This window comes from Sus scrofa, chromosome 4 (genome assembly GCF_054392235.1).
Source record: "Sus scrofa isolate SSC_HxYL_T2T_F1_AM1 chromosome 4, Sscrofa_HxYL_maternal_Yorkshire_Landrace_v2.0, whole genome shotgun sequence".
Taxonomy (NCBI): Eukaryota; Metazoa; Chordata; class Mammalia; order Artiodactyla; family Suidae; genus Sus; species Sus scrofa.
This window is the reverse complement of record NC_139386.1, coordinates 99,919,340-99,934,469: the sequence shown is the minus strand read 5'-3', so window position 1 is coordinate 99,934,469 and position 15,130 is coordinate 99,919,340. Positions and strand designations below refer to the sequence as shown.

The 15,130-nt window shown below is 50.1% G+C and overlaps 1 protein-coding gene across 5 annotated transcripts in view; it reads left to right on the top strand.

Annotated features, from left to right (window-relative positions):
• Window positions 1–14,632, top strand: part of IL6R (interleukin 6 receptor) — a 58,857-nt gene extending 44,225 nt beyond the window's left edge. For 4 of the 5 annotated variants that reach the window (XM_021088726.2, XM_085020915.1, XM_085020914.1 and 1 more), the window contains 2 exons: window positions 3,174–3,267; window positions 10,600–14,632. In XM_021088726.2, coding sequence (XP_020944385.1) covers window positions 3,174–3,267; window positions 10,600–10,843 — 338 coding nt within the window. In that variant the 3' untranslated portion in view covers window positions 10,844–14,632. 5 annotated transcript variants of the gene reach the window in all.
• The last annotated feature ends 498 nt before the right edge of the window (window positions 14,633–15,130 follow it).

The window sequence follows — 15,130 nt, the reverse complement described above, 5'->3', positions numbered from 1 at the left end:
TCTCTTGGCAGAAGGCCAGTCTGCTTAACAAAAAAGATCCGTGGCAGAAATATTCTCTTATTACTGTATACGTTCATGTTTGATTATTGTTAGCTAAGCTATAGTGAACGGAACATCAGAAGAGTGGGATAAGTCAGTGAAATATTTCACAGTTGGCCTGGAAGACAAATGAAAATGCTACACTTTACAAAGTTATTAGAGTTTGACGTGGAATTCATGGAGAGAAATCATTGTTTTGGAAGCCGTTGCTTTCAATGCTTCTGATTTCCTATACCTGCAAGACCGGGAAAACTTGGCAACGTTGCATCAAGAAAGATCCCAGGTCCTGTATTTGTTTCCTCCATGTGTGAAATGCATGGAGTCTAGACTCTGGAGGCTTGAGCAGATCCATCTGATGGCTCTCAGGCTTTCTGAGGAAGTCCTTGGCTGCTGTACTGTTCCCTGGGTCAATTCCTGCTGCCCCTGCCGCTGGCCGTCCATACTCTGTCATCCTAGTTGCAAACTCCTACCTAGTGCAGTACACCTAGGGGGACCTACTAACTACCTGGGGTTAAGCTCTGCTGTGCAGGTGGGGACTCAGAGGTAACCGAACCCTGCTTTCCAGGAGTCTACTACAGTCCAGGAGTAAAAGAGTAAAATAGTGGCTGTAACAGAGGACAGACTGTGAGACTGGCTGAAAGGGAGCCACAGATAAAGCAGAGCTGGGATTGAGAGGCTTGAGTGAGCATGTGCATTTGAGGGAATCACAAAGTTCACAGAGGAGGTGTCATTTGAAATGAGCCTTGAATGAAGCAGGGGCGGGGGGGATGGCAGTAGGTGGGGGCAGCAGTTCAGGGGCTGCTGTGGAAGAGGGTCCCTTGAGTCTTCTCCAGCCACTCTTACTGAGGATCTATCTCATTCACCCCAAAGTCTTTAAAGACCATCTATAGGCTGGTGATTTGCAAATTTGCATCCCCATCACTGACCTTTCCACTAAGATCCAGGCTTGTGTATCCAGCTGCCCAGGTGACGTGGGGACCTGGGTACCTACAGAAACCTCAATGTGTCTGAAAGAAAATGCCTGATGATGCCCTGGCTGTCTAACCCAAGTCTCTTTTTCTCCATCTTCCTCATCTCAGGACCTGAGACCACATCCTATGGGTTGCTGGGGCCAGGGGATTAGCTTCCTCTTCTTACCCTTCATCTGATGTCCCTCAGCAGGTCCTGTCACTTGTACCTTGAGGCATGCCCAGGAGCTGACCACCTCTCACCCCCTCCACTGCCAAGACTTGGTCCAGCCACTTTCCTCCTGTAGGACTTTGGAGCTGCCTGCCAGTCTGCTGGCCTTTAGTCTTAACCTTCAATAGACTCTTCCAACCACCAGCCAGAATGACTCTTAAAACCCACATCCAAGCTCTGCTTGGCTCAGCACCATCTCCTCCTCTGGGGAGGAGGAGAAAGCCAAAGACCAAACAAAGGCCCCAGTCTCCATGGGATCAGGGCCTAGACTTCATCTCCCCTTTTCTCCCTCCACTCGCTCTGCCCTCCTGGCTCTTCCATGTGTGCTCGACTCATGGCCTCTGCACTTGCTGCTTGCTCTGCCCCGAGGCTCTTCCCCCAACCTCCACCTGGCCAGCCCCTTCGCACATCGAGGCCTCTGCTCGAATGCCCCCTTCTCAGGGAGACTTTTCCCGACCACCCAGTCTGGCTGACACCCCTCGCCCTCCCCCGCTGTCCCTCTCTCTCTCCCCTTGCTACGTTGTGGTTTTCATCATTGCCCTCGTCACTACCTACATCATATTACATACTTATTTGTTTGTCTGTCTCCCTGAGTTAGAATGTAAGATCCAGGAAGCAGGAGCTTTTCTCTCATCCTATTCTTTGCACCCCAGAGGCTGAGAACAAAGCCTGGCACATGATAGACACTCAATAAATATTTGTTGAATGAATGAAGGAACAAATACAAAAGATGATGAAATATTAGTAAATGAGTCAGCCAAGCAGTGTGTGAAATGACTGTCACTGCCAGGAGATGTAGGACATGCTGGGAAAGACCTGTCCTTGAGGTCAGTGCCCGCTACCAGTCTGGGCTCAAGGCAAAGCCTGGATCCCCTGGGCACCTCAAGTGATGCCTGGCAGGTGACATCTTCATCAGCAGTGGGTACCACTTAGAGTGGAAGAGCCTGAATCCCAAGTCCACGAGACTGCAAGTGTCTGCCTTTCTGGCAGGAGAGGATGATGCATTTGTTTAGATGTACTCTCTGTCCAGTCCGGGTTCTTTCTCTCTCTGGCAGCCATGGGAGAGACCTTTCTGCAGAAGGACATGGCTGCTGGGCAAGCTACTTTGTCCTTCCATTCATTCAACTACATGTTTCGATGAGCCTGCTTTGTGCAGGGCACCATGTGTACAGTTGGGAGTCTAAGAGTGAAAAAGACCTTCAGGGAGCTCCGACTTGCAGGTGGAGCTGGAGGAGTAACCAAGAGGGGCATGGGGCCAGCGCGAAGCAGGGTCACTTCTCAAAGGAAACGACATCACCTCATGCGACACCCAAAGGCCAAGTAGGGACTGGACAGCACGGGGCTGCCGCAAAGAGAGATGCGTGTCCTGGGAGTGAAGAGAACGCGTGCGGAGGGCTCTGGGAGGAGAGGGGACCTGACGGAGACGGTGGGACGTTCACGTGGCTGGCCCTTGAGTACCAAGGGGGGAGATAGGCGAGTGGTCACACCCCCGTGGGGAACCTGCACCCAAATGACGATGTCAGGGAGGCCCAAGGGCTTTACATCAGACATTGTCCTAGGGGAGCCACCCTCGATGGGGTCCCCCAAGCCTCTCTTTCTTGCACTCCCTCTGAGCCTTGTGGGGCAGGCTGAACGGCCCTAGAGAAGTCTCTCTGAAAGCGAGTGAGAGTCTGGGGCTGGCCGCAGGAGCTCAGGAGTACTGAGCTTGAGGTACATTTCTTGCCAAGCAGCAGAATCCTGGGGTCTGTCAGAGGAGGCTGGGGGTGGCTCTTCTAGACGAGGCTTTGGCCAGAAACCTGGCCAACCTGTCAAGTGGCCTGGTGTTAACAAAGAGCCATTTCCTCCTCCAGGGATGAGATTCTTGGCATGGCACCTGCTGAGGGTTCTTTTCCCCTTCCTTGCCTCTGCTCCTCCTTCTCTTCTTTCTTACCTTTTTTTTTTTTTTTTTCCCTTAGTGCAAGATTCTGCGTCGGTACCATTGCCCACATTCCTGGTGGCTGGAGGCAGCCTGGCCTTCGGGACGCTCCTATGCATTGGCATCATCTTAAGGTGAGGTGGGCCTGGGGGCACTCTCTGGGGGTCTCGTGTTTCTTATCTAGCCTTGCCAGTGCTCGGGTGGTGGCACTGGGTTGGAGAGCCAGGAATGCATTCAAGCTATATTTTAGAGGTGGAACTGACAAGATGTGATGACAGCTTAGATGAGAAGAATGGGAGTTCCCGTAGTGGCTCAGCAGAAACCAATCTGACTAGCATCCGTGAGGATGCAGGTTCGATCCCTGGCCTCGCTCAGTGGGTTAAGGATCCAGCGTTGCCGTGAGCTGTGGTGAAGGTTGCAGATGCGACTCAGATCCTGCATTGCTATAACTGTGGTATAGGCCAGTGGCTACAGCTCTGATTTGACCCCCAGCCTGGGAACCTCCATATGCCGTGGGCGTGGCCCTAAAAAGATTGAAAAAAAAAATAAAAGGGAAGAATGGAAGAGAGGGAGGCGTCAAGTCTGATCCACAGATTTCTAGCCTAAGCAACTGGGCAGCCACTAAGACCGGGGGAAGAACAGCTGAGTGAGAAATGCTGATCACACGTCGGCACCACTGGGGAAACCCCAAGTGGGCAAGTTTGGGAGATCATTCAGCTGGTTGGCAGCAGGTAGATGAGGCCAACTAACCTGGGAAATACAACTGAAAAATTGTGAAGAGGAGGAGCTGAGAAAGGGTCTGAGAAGGAGAAGCAGCGGGAAAACCCAGTTGTGAAAACCAGTCAGAGAAGGTGTGTGTTAGACGCTGAAGAAACACCTTAGGTTCTGGGATTACGGTATGAATATGACCCTTCCTGTCTGCCAAGGGCCACATACGAAAATGATGAAAATACCATGTGAGAAGCACCACAACAGAGGTGTGTGCACTGGTGACTCCAAGGTGCCTGGCCAGATCTGCTTGGGAACATTTCATGTCTCAAAATAAACATACCTAGTGGGTCACCTTTAAATGCCCTTTCCATGGAGTTCCCGTCCTTAACAAACTACTAGGACCCGTGAAGACACAGGTTTGATCCCTGGCCTCACCTAGTGGGTTAAGGATCCAGTGTTGCCGTGAGCCATAGTGTAGGTTGCAGACGTGGCTGGAATCTGGCGTTGCTGTGGCTGTGGTGTAGGCCGGCAGCTGCAGCTCTGATCGGACTCCTAGCCTGGGAACTTCGATGTGCCACGGGTGTGGCTCTAAAAAGACATAAATAAATAAATGCATGTCCTGTCCTAGTGCCCTCCCCCCGTCAAGGTGAGGAAACACCCTGATGAAGGCTTGATTGGCACCCTGGTTCCTGTAGCACCATATGCCCATTTCATCCCATTCTCTACCTCTCCATGCGGTCACTGGTTTTGCCATTCATTCCCGAGCTTGCAGAGAAGGCGCCTAACAGTTCTCCCAATGAATGGGCAATAAAGACAGCTTCCAATGTTCATGATTTTCCTGAAGGAACTGACAATTGTGCCTATGCTGAAGCCCTCACAGAAATCAGGCTGGGCCCTGACTTTGGATGGCGGTTCATTACAATCTTAACACAAGTTGAAGAGATTCTGTTCTTCCTGTCTCTTCCCTCGAGTGTGACTCTCCAGGGCCTCCAGCTGGTGACTGTGAGAGGCGGTCTTTGAGGGTGTTCTGGAAGGAGGGGTGAGACCTTGGCAGAGAGCTTTCCACATGGTAGCTCATTGGAGTCTCACAGTGACCCCCCAAGTAGCTCGGCCCCAAGGTGGTCTGGGTCGGAAGATGCACAAGATAACTCACACTGTGTTCAGGGTTGTTTTTGCTTTGATTTAGCAGTGAAGTAGGGAACAAGCTGTCCCAGGGTGTGCAGAAGATAAGGGGCCAGAAGAGCGGAAGTAACTCCTTGGAGGAGCCGAGAACTCACTGAGTCTTACATCTTTGGGCCACAGAGGGGCCACCCCAGCTTTTGGAGGTCTTCTTACTGCCTCCTAAGGATTCCTTGCTTCACCTCAGGCACCTATTTGTTTTTTAGCCACACCCTCCACATGTGGAAGTTCCCAGGCCAGAGATCAAACTTGCTCCACTTTGGTCATCCAAGCCGCAGCAATGACAACGCCAGATCCTTAACCTGCTGAGCCATAAGGGGCTCCATCTCTTCCTATTGCTATATCATTATGGCTTCAAGAGGCCTTTTTTTTTTTTTTTTTTTTGTCCTTTTGCTATTTCTTGGGCCGCTCTCTTGGCATATGGAGGTTCCCAGGCTAGGGGTCGAATCGGAGCTCTAGCAGCCGGCCTATGCCAGAGCCACAGCAATGTGTGATCCGAGCCACATCTGCAACCTACACCACAGCTCATGGCAACGCAGGATCCTTAACCCACTGAGCAAGTGCAGGGACCGAAACCGCAACCTCATGGTTCCTAGTCGGATTCGTTAACCACTGCGCCACGATGGGGACTCCCAAGAGGCCTTTCTCATAACCCTCCATAGACCCTGTACATACCATGATTTCCACTTGACGGATGAGGAAATGAAAGCTGAAAGAGGTAGCATGGTTACAGCTAGTTAAGGGTAAGGCCAAGATTCAAAAGCTCATGCATTTTGGATAGGGCCTTAGGGGTCATTTAGTCCAACCCTTTAATTTTACAAATGAGAAAAACAGCCCTGAGAGGTAAGATGCGTTGCCCATAGACACACGACTTGTTAATAGAAGAGACAGGACTAGAACTCATGCCCTGAGAGTCCCTGCCCACTGCACCAGCCTGCTGTCAACTGAGAGGTGGGCCCAGTAGGTCCTATCCGTCTACTGTTGGCCAGCAGCCCCCCTAACAAGCCGCGCCATCTTGGTGTGCCGGGAACCACGAAGAGAAGCCATAGGCTGGGGGAATGGGCCACGGTGTCCATCACAGCGCTTGCTTGCTGAAGTGCTGATGGTATTTGTACTTGACTGGTTGCTACACAACCAGAGTCCCTGAAGGCAGAGAACTACGTATCAGTCATTTATTTCCTAGCCTGGTGAGTTTCCATTTCCTCCCACATAAGGCAAATTTATTTGAAGAGAGGCCAGTTATTTCAAGCAATGAAAAACCCCTCTACTCTCAAAGTCCTCCATGTCCAGAAAAGAGTAGAAATGCAGAGAGAGCTGCTGTGGGCCTGAGGTGACAAAATGGCTGGGCCACCATGGCGGTTGGGGTGGCCCTACTACAGTGGATGGAATGAGAGAGGCAGGTGAAGGAGGTAAAGCCTGCCAGCCTATGATGCCATCTTTTAATTTTCGTACATTTACTGTGCTCCAGCAGAGCGTGGTGTTTTCCCAAATGTTTTTTTCCAACAATATCAGTGATAATTAAAAAAAAAATTTAATGTGCCGTTGAAAACGGTGTGCCCGCTTTTTAATTGGACGTTATAATTTATAGGGGCCTTCTCCTCACCCTGTACCCTGTTCCCCACTGCTTCGCTCTTTATTTTATGCTATCTGGCACTGGTAAAATAGGATTCTCATAGCAGAGACTTTTCTGCACATTTATCTAGAATGGCTAACACTATTAGGTAAAGACCTCCTATGTGTATGCCTCTAATTTAAATCATATTGTATTGAATGTATTGTCTCTTTTCTCTTCTCTTCTCTTCTATTCTTTTCTGTTTTTTAGGGCCGCACCCATGGCATATGGAGGTTCCCAGGCTAGGGGTCTAATCGGAGCTGTAGCTGCTGGCCTACACCAGAGCCACAGCAACAGCAACGCCGGATCCGAGCCACATCTGTGATCTACACCACACCTCACAGCAATGCCGGATCCTTAATCCCCTGAGCAAGGCCAGGGATCGAACCTGCATCCTCATGGATGCCAGTCAGATTTGTTTCCACTGAGCCACGATGGGAACTCATTTCTTTTTTTGTTTTTGGGCTGTGCCCATGGCACATGGAAGCTTCCTGGCCAGGGATGGAACCTGTGCCACAGCAGCGACCAGAGACACAGCAGTGACAACTTTCAAGTACCCTGGGTCACAGAAGTGGCTGGGTACAGTGAGTACCTTCTGTGGCCTTTGGGGGTGTGTGTGTCACTTTCTTTCGCTGGGTCTTGGTTTCATCTTTTCTTTTTCTTTTTTTCGTTTTTAATTAATAAGTATTATTGGAGTTCCCATCCTGGCTCAGCGGAAATGAATCTGACTAGCATCCATGAGGATGCAGGTTCAATCCCTGGCCTTGCTCAGTGGGTTAAGGAGCCGGTGTTGCATTGAGCTGTGTGGTGTAGGTTGCAGGTGCAGCTTGGATCCCGAGTTGCTGTGGCTGTGGTGTAGGCCAGCAGCTGTAACCCCGATGAGACTCCTAGCCTGGGAACCTCCATATGCCGCAGGTGCAGCCCTAAAAAGACAAAGCACTAAAAAAAAAAAAGTATGAGGGTTATAAGTTTTTAAAAAATTTCTTTTGGCTGCAGAACCTTTTCTTTAAACCGAGCATTAGGAGGCCCAAGTATGCAAATTAGGTAAAAGGTGGAGGCTGAGGGCAAATGAAGTCTGACAGCTCAGCTCTTTGTTCCTTCTATCCGCCCTGCACCCCTCCAGCCTCCAGGTCCTGCTCAGCCCTCTGCCTGGGGGGCGGGCAGTACCAGGCATGAATGCATGCCAGGCTGGCTGATTTTGGAGGCCTCTTAGAATTTAGTGATTTGCAGAAAAATTCTCATTCCTTCCTTAAAATATTTCAAAAGAAGGAAAGCTCATCTTTCTCAGTTACCCATCCAATTGCTTTGAAAAAAACTGAGGACAGGAGTTCCCATCGTGGCTCGGTGGAAATGAATCTGACTAGCATCCACGAAGACGTAGGTTCGATCCCTGGCCTTGCTCAGTGGGTTAAGGATCTGGTGTTGCCGTGAGCTGTGGTGTAGGTCGAAGACACGGCTCAGATCCTGCATTGCTGTGGCTGTGGCGTAGGTAGGCAGCTACTGCTCCGATTCAACCCCTAGCCTGGGAACCTCCATATGCCGCGGGTGCGGCCCTAAAAAGACAAAACAGACAAAAATTTAAAAAAATAATGAGTTCCCGTCGTGGTGCAGTGGTTAACAAATCCGACTAGGAACCATGAGGTTGCAGGTTCGGTCCCTGGCCTTGATCAGTGGGTTAAGGATCCGGCATTGCCATGAGCTGTGGTGTAGGCCGGTGGCTACAGCTCCAATTCGATCCCTAGCCTGGGAACCTCCATATGCTGCGGGAGTGGCCCTAGAAAAGGCAAAAAGACCAAAAAAAAAAAAAAAAAAAAAAAGAAAAAATTTAGCCTTAGTTATAACATAAGCACGTCTTCCCATGGCTCCAGATTCTTAGTAAACCTCACTTTCGTCACTCCTCCCTGAGGTGGATAGACCCAAGTTCACTTATCAGCCTCCTATTATGGCACATTTGTGTTGCGGTTTTGCTTTTATCAACAACACTGCGTTGAACATCTTGGTGCAAGAGCCTTTCATGGCTCTGCTCTTTCCTGAGGGTATCTTCCCAGAAGTGGAATTCTTGGGTCAGAACGTCTGACTCTTTTGAAGCCCAGAGTTTAATGACTCTGTCCTCAGTGCTCTCATGAGGGAGGAGGCTTCCACCCAGGGACCCAGCATAGCGCCAGTAAGTGCCCCTGCTGTGTCCCCTTCCTGTGCAGTGCCTGAAGCCCAAGTAACATCCTGCAGATTGTTTATTCCATTTGGACCACCGGCTAAGAGCCAGTGGCAGATTCGGAGCCAGCTATCAATTATTTATCCCAACAAGGACAGGAATAGCCTGTCGATATAAAAAGAAACCCAAGGAAAATCCCCAAACCTTGTTGTTGACATTGGTTTCCCCTCTTCCCTCCCAGCCCTTCCTGGAGTAGCGGGTATTTGGTGGACTTGAGAGAGACCACCTTGCTCCCACATTGGGGTCCACAGGCAGTAAGTTAGGAGGTGACGGAGTGGGAAGCAGGACAGGGGAGCTGCCCGGGCGGGCGAGGCTGCAGGGCCCCTGCAGGGAGGAGACCTGACTGTACCTTTGAAGATCGCTATCACCACCTCATCTTTCTTTGGGCTGTCAAGTGACTTTTCTCAGCGACTGAGCCCTGGCTTTGGGCCCAGAGTGGAGCAGCGTGAACGAAGCTGTGATCAGAGAGATGTCTATCTCCTTCCTGTTTTAACATCGACTTTCCTGTCAGATGAGTCACTTGTGCCCAAGTGGTACCCAGGGCCGGGTCTCTGAGAACGTGCCAGCGTGGTGGGAGGGGACCCCGAGGGCGAGGGAGAACTGGGGACGGTGGGACCACTGGAAGCTAGAGGAGCCGGAGGGCACTTGCGGGAGCAGCACAGCCTTTTTGCTGCTGTGAAAGGCAGTTGCCATGACCTGCCTCTGGCAGCCTTGATTTGACTGAGAGGCCCATTTTCCTTCCCCACTGAAAGACTACTTTCTCTCTCTCTCTTTTTTTCTTTTTAGGGCCACACCCGCAGCATATGAAAGTTCCCAGGCTAGGGGTCGAATCAGAGCTGCAGTCCCTGGCCACAGCCACAGCCACAGCTACAGCAGATCGCAGCTGCATCTTCAACCTGCGCTGAAGCTTGCAGCAACGCAGGCTCCTTAACGCACTGAGCCAGGGATTGAACCCACGTCCTCATGGATACTAGTCGGGTTCTTAACCTGCTGAGCCACAATGGGATGTCCTCTTTCTTTTTTTTCTTTTTTTTTTTTTTTTTGCTTTTTAGGGCCACACCCATGGCATATGGAGGTTCCCAGGCTAGGGGCTCCAATCAGAGCTATGGCTGCCAGCCTACACCACAGTCACAGCAATGCAGAATCCAAGCCGCATCTGCAGCCTACACCACAGTCACAGCAATGCAGAATCCAAGCCGCATCTGCAGCCTACACCACAGTCACAGCAATGCAGAATCCAAGCCGCATCTGTGACCTACACCACAGCTCACGGCAATGCTGGATCCTTAACCCACTGAGTGAGGCCAGGGATCAAACCGGCAACCTCATGGTTCCTAGTTGGATTTGGTTCCTCTGCCCTGTGACAGGAACTCCTCTTTTTTTTTTTTTAAAGTAAATTCATTTGGGATTAATGATATGTCTCTCTGGGCAGTCTCTGGAGCAGGACAAATTAAATTAAGTTCTCAGTGCTATAAAGGGACACTCAAAGCCACATGCTCAAAACCTCAGTTTCCCCATGAGTCAGTTGGACCATCAGACAAACCCACTCTCTTGGGGTGTTTTTGATGACTCTTCAGTGGATCGTGTAGTTCCTGGTGACAAAAAACAGCTGACAAATAGTTAACACTCCTTAGAGCTGAAACCTGGGAGTGCCAGGCCACCAGGGCAGCCAGCTGTTGGTGTTTTTCTCTCGGGTTCATCACAGAGGGAACTTAACATGTGCATGTCCTGTCTTTGTGTATCTGTGTGAAGGTTCAAGAAGACGGGGCAGCTGCAGGCTCTGAAAGAAGGCAAGACGAACATGCACCCGCCGTATTCCTTGGGACAGCTGGTCCCTGAGCGGCCCAAGTCCACCCCAGTGCTCGTCCCCCTCATCTCCCCACCTGTGTCCCCCAACAGCCTGGGGGACAACACCTCGAGGAACAGCCGACCAGAGGCCAGGGGCCCTCAGAGCCCTTATGATGTCAGCAACAGAGACTACTTTTTTCCCAGATAGCCAGCTGGGGGATGCCTGGCAGCCTGGGGCATCGGGCCCCCTGGGCTGCGTGGATGACACGCGGATGACAAAGCACAAACTGGCTCTGCAAAAGACGCTTCTCACTGCCATTCCAGCTCATCTCAGGTGCGTGGGGCCTCTGGCTTCACCTTGACAGAAGGGCCCCGTGGAAGATTCTGCGCTGGGTGGGAAAAGCTTGGCTGCATCTCTTCAGAAGGAGGAGGTGGTGGAGGTTTGGGACCATGCTTCCTCAGCTGCCCTGTTTACAGGGCTTAGAGTGAGCTCAGGTCCCCGTGAAGAGCACGGTGTCAAGCCTCTACTGGACACTCATGCGGGCAGAGCCGGGGGGCTGTGGAGGCCTCGGGCCCCCCGGCTTGGTGGGGACAAGTTGCTGGCCGCCCGCACACCCTGATGTTTCTCCAGGAGCTGCACCCGGAGGCAAGTAGGGTGGATTTCCAGCCAAAGACCACCCCCCGCACCCCCAGCTGCTTATCTCCTGGCCCACCACAGAGTTTCATCTTCTAGCTCAAACTCTTGAAACCCAAGTGCCTTCGCAACTCAGTTTTTTGAGGCCTGAGGCCGGCTCTCCTCAAACTGCCACCGCTGGGGGAAGGTCTCCCCTGCTTTTCTTGCCCACACCTGAACAACAGCTGAGAGGGGGCTGAATAGTATCTCAGGGCCTGAGGGTTTGCAATGGAATTATGATTAGTTCCTTAGCACCATTTTTCTTTCTTTCCTTTTTTTTTTTTAATTAACTATTTTTCTAAATGTGAATCATAATCCGACACACTTGCTGAATCCAAAAGCAACTGCACTAGCCGGATTGCCCTTTTTGGATCCCAGGACTTCAGCAGAGAAGCTAAGAGGAAGGAGGGGGTGAGGACAGGGTCTCCACTTTATCTATAATAGCATTGCTGAGGGGATTGCCTCTGCAAAGCAGCATCCTCCCAACCACCCCCCACCACACACACACCCGCCCACCCTTCCCCCACCCCCCTGCCCTTTCCCCATTCCCGCCCCCATCCCCCCCCCCAAAAAAAGGAGAACAGACGTTAGGGAGGTTTCTGCCCCTGGCAAATCCACACTGCCTTACTCCAGCTTTGTTTATTTCGTTTTCAACTGAGCCTAAGTAACCAGGGAAGAAAATATTTATGCGAAAAGACCAAAGAACCTGGCAAGAATGTATTTTAATTTGGTTTTTTAAAAACTGCTGACTGGTGGATCTTCAGAGGGTGGAAGAGGCAGCATTAGCAGACTGTCAGGGTGCAAATAACCTGTTGGGGGGGGTGGGATGGGGGAAATGCACGATAATGTTGCTTACTGCAAAACTGAGTCAAGTAAACAGGAGGAGAAAAAAAGATTTTCCCGTATTGGAGAAGAGACTCTGCTTTCCTTCTAAATTTTGGGTTTGCCTTTAAAAGCAGAAAAGAAAAAAAAAAAAGCCTGCCTCTTCTTGAATTTAGCGGAAAAGCAGCTTGTTATTACTCCTGCAGGCGGTGGAGAAGGAAGGGGTGTCCAGCTCCCTGTCAGGGTTCTGGGAAGCTCGACTCCCACGGATTACCCAGCAGGTCAGCTGAAAATCCCCAGCTGTAAAAGCCACCAGCTTATCAGAGGAGGTTCATTAAAAAAAAAAAAAAAATCCCTAACCTCAATGCCTTCCTCTTCTCAGTTAGTTCCTTGAATGTGATTCCGTTCAGCTAGTATTGAGGCACCGACTGCGGGTCCAGCCACGACACCTCGCTGACCGCTTCAGCTCAGTTTTCTCTCCAGGCTTTGAAAATTCAGAGAGATGAATGGTTCCTCCGTCAGGTACCCTCAAGTATCCTGGGATGTCCCAGAAGGAAGCTGTGATTAAAATCAGTCGTGTAACCACCACTCAAAATGTACCAGACCACAAAGCCTTTCTAGCGGCCCCCCGTCAGCAAAACAACCAGCAGCGCCAGACAGGTGGCAAAAGGATGGAAACGACCATGTTTTACGTACTGTTTGCCAGGTTCAACCTGTGACCGACCTTGGGCTCACAGAGCGATGTTCATGGCTGGCTTTGGCTTTAAATATCAGACCCTTAAGTTGATAAAAGTGAGGCAGGTGGTTTTTATTTTGTTTTTCGCTGAAGTTTCCTTGCTTGAGAAAGCAAAAATGCTGTTTAAGGGAAATGTGGAAAATGAGACTCTGCCTGAGAAAGGGTGGTTCCGTGCCCACGGTTCTTTAACTCTTGACAAAGTTTTACCCACGTGTAAATATTACCAGAGCCGGGCAGAGCGGTGCTAGTGGAAGATGTAAATCCAGATAACTCACGACTGCTGAGAGCTAGGCAGCTTTGATCTCCAAATTGTTATTGCTTTCATTATTATTGGAACGGAACTGCCTTTTTTTTTTTTTTTTTTTTTACATTGAAGAGGGGTTTTTTTCCCTTTATTTTTTTTTAATAAGCTAGTATAGATGAAGGAAAAATATTTGTCTTCTCCGGGTTGTAGGCCTTGCTCAGTGTACACAGGTCCACACCCTAAGCTTTCCCTGTCCTTGAATCTGGTCAGTGAATGTGGGTTTCAGTCCACAGGTCCTTCTAACTTGTGTTTCTGTAGCGCACGTGCTGTCTTTTATCCTCAACAGTGATGCAGCTCGGCCAATAATACCTGCAGCTATCTGCCACTCAGCCTGATGTGAAATGTTACAATTAACTCAGTGACAATTTTTGTGAAAGATGGGCAACTTATCCTGCTGGGTGGGAAAAGTTGAAACTATGCTCATTCAAAATTTCGAAGGGGTATTAATTCTTGTAGCATTAATGGGAAAAACAATTTTTTTTTAACTGTTAAGGAGGTAGCATTGATTGTGTCTACAAAGCCTTTGGTATCTCTGAGTGCTCCTTGCCCTTGAGGCTCTGGGTTCAACTGAGTCTCTGCCATTTCCCCCGCTGGCCCCGAAGGGTGGAGGGTGAGATGGGGTGCAGGGTTGGGGGAAGGCAACGCCATTACCAGGCATGGAATCTGTTGCTGGAACAGGTTGGGAGCCTACCTAGGGGTGACCAGAGCGCAAGGGGGCAGGCTGGGAGTGGTCATGGGTTTGCGGGTTTCCCGCAGAATGTTCAGGAATGTCTTGCCCAGCTGCTTTGGTGCTGTACTATGTCACCTCACTGAAGGCGTGTCAGATTGACCCAGCTGGGGAGGAGTCTGACACCAGCCCCAGGTGTTGGTGAGACATTTATCTTAACTTGGAGAAGCAGGGGCAACTGATGGTCCTTCAGAACATAAGCCTGGATCCCAGCCTGTCTTTGCAGCAGTTGGCAGTGGGGCTGTGGCTGGAAGGGAGGCCAACTGGCTCAGCTTCTGTGCCAGACACTCCTGAGCGTCCCCTAAAGGTCCTTCCAGCATCAGGTCCTTGCTGTAGCCTGGCCCCAGCGCCAGTTTCTATGGCAACCTTCGTGATTATTAAAGAACACTGTCAGTTGTATGAAAATGTGCTCAAATGAAGAGCTGCTTCAGAAGGCAGGGATTGGAACCGCGTGTAGCAAGGCCGTTAATTCATAGAGAAACCACATTCAGAAGGAGATCACGCATCTGTTAAATAGAATACCTCAACTTTATATTTTTTGGAGAGAAATAATAGTTATAAGTGTTGTCTTTATTTTTTTACCTAATTACCTGAAAGCATATACCAAAGGCTGATGTCTGTATATTGGGCAAAGGGTCAGTATGATGTTTTTCAGTGATTTGTTTTCTTTTTACCAGCTATTTTGCATTTAAAGTGAGAATTGTAAATGTTTGAAATAAATGAGTTCTAAAAATATGCTTGAGAGGTAATGATGCTTTGGCACCTGGGTCATTTAAAGGGAAGACTTGCATGATTAATGAGGGGAAGGGAGTAAGGAAAGATGGGTTTAAAATTAAGGCATTAGGGAGTTTCCGTCGTGGCGCAGTGGTTAACGAATCCGACTAGGAACCATGAGGTTGAGGGTTCGGTCCCTGCCCTTGCTCAGTGGGTTAATGATCCGGCGTTGCCATGAGCTGTGGTGTAGGTTGCAGACACGGCTCGGATCCCGCGTTGCTGTGGCTCTGGCGTAGGCCGGTGGCTACAGCTCCGATTGGACCCCTAGCCTGGGAACCTCCATATGCCGCGGGAGCGGCCCAAGAAATAGCAACAACAACAACAAAAAAGACAAAAAAAAAATAAAATTAAGGCATTACCAGGGAGTTCCCGTTGTGGCTCAGTGGGTTAATCTGACTAGTATCCCTAAGGATTCAGGTTCGATCCTCGGCCTTGCTCAATGGGTTAAGGAGCTGGCGT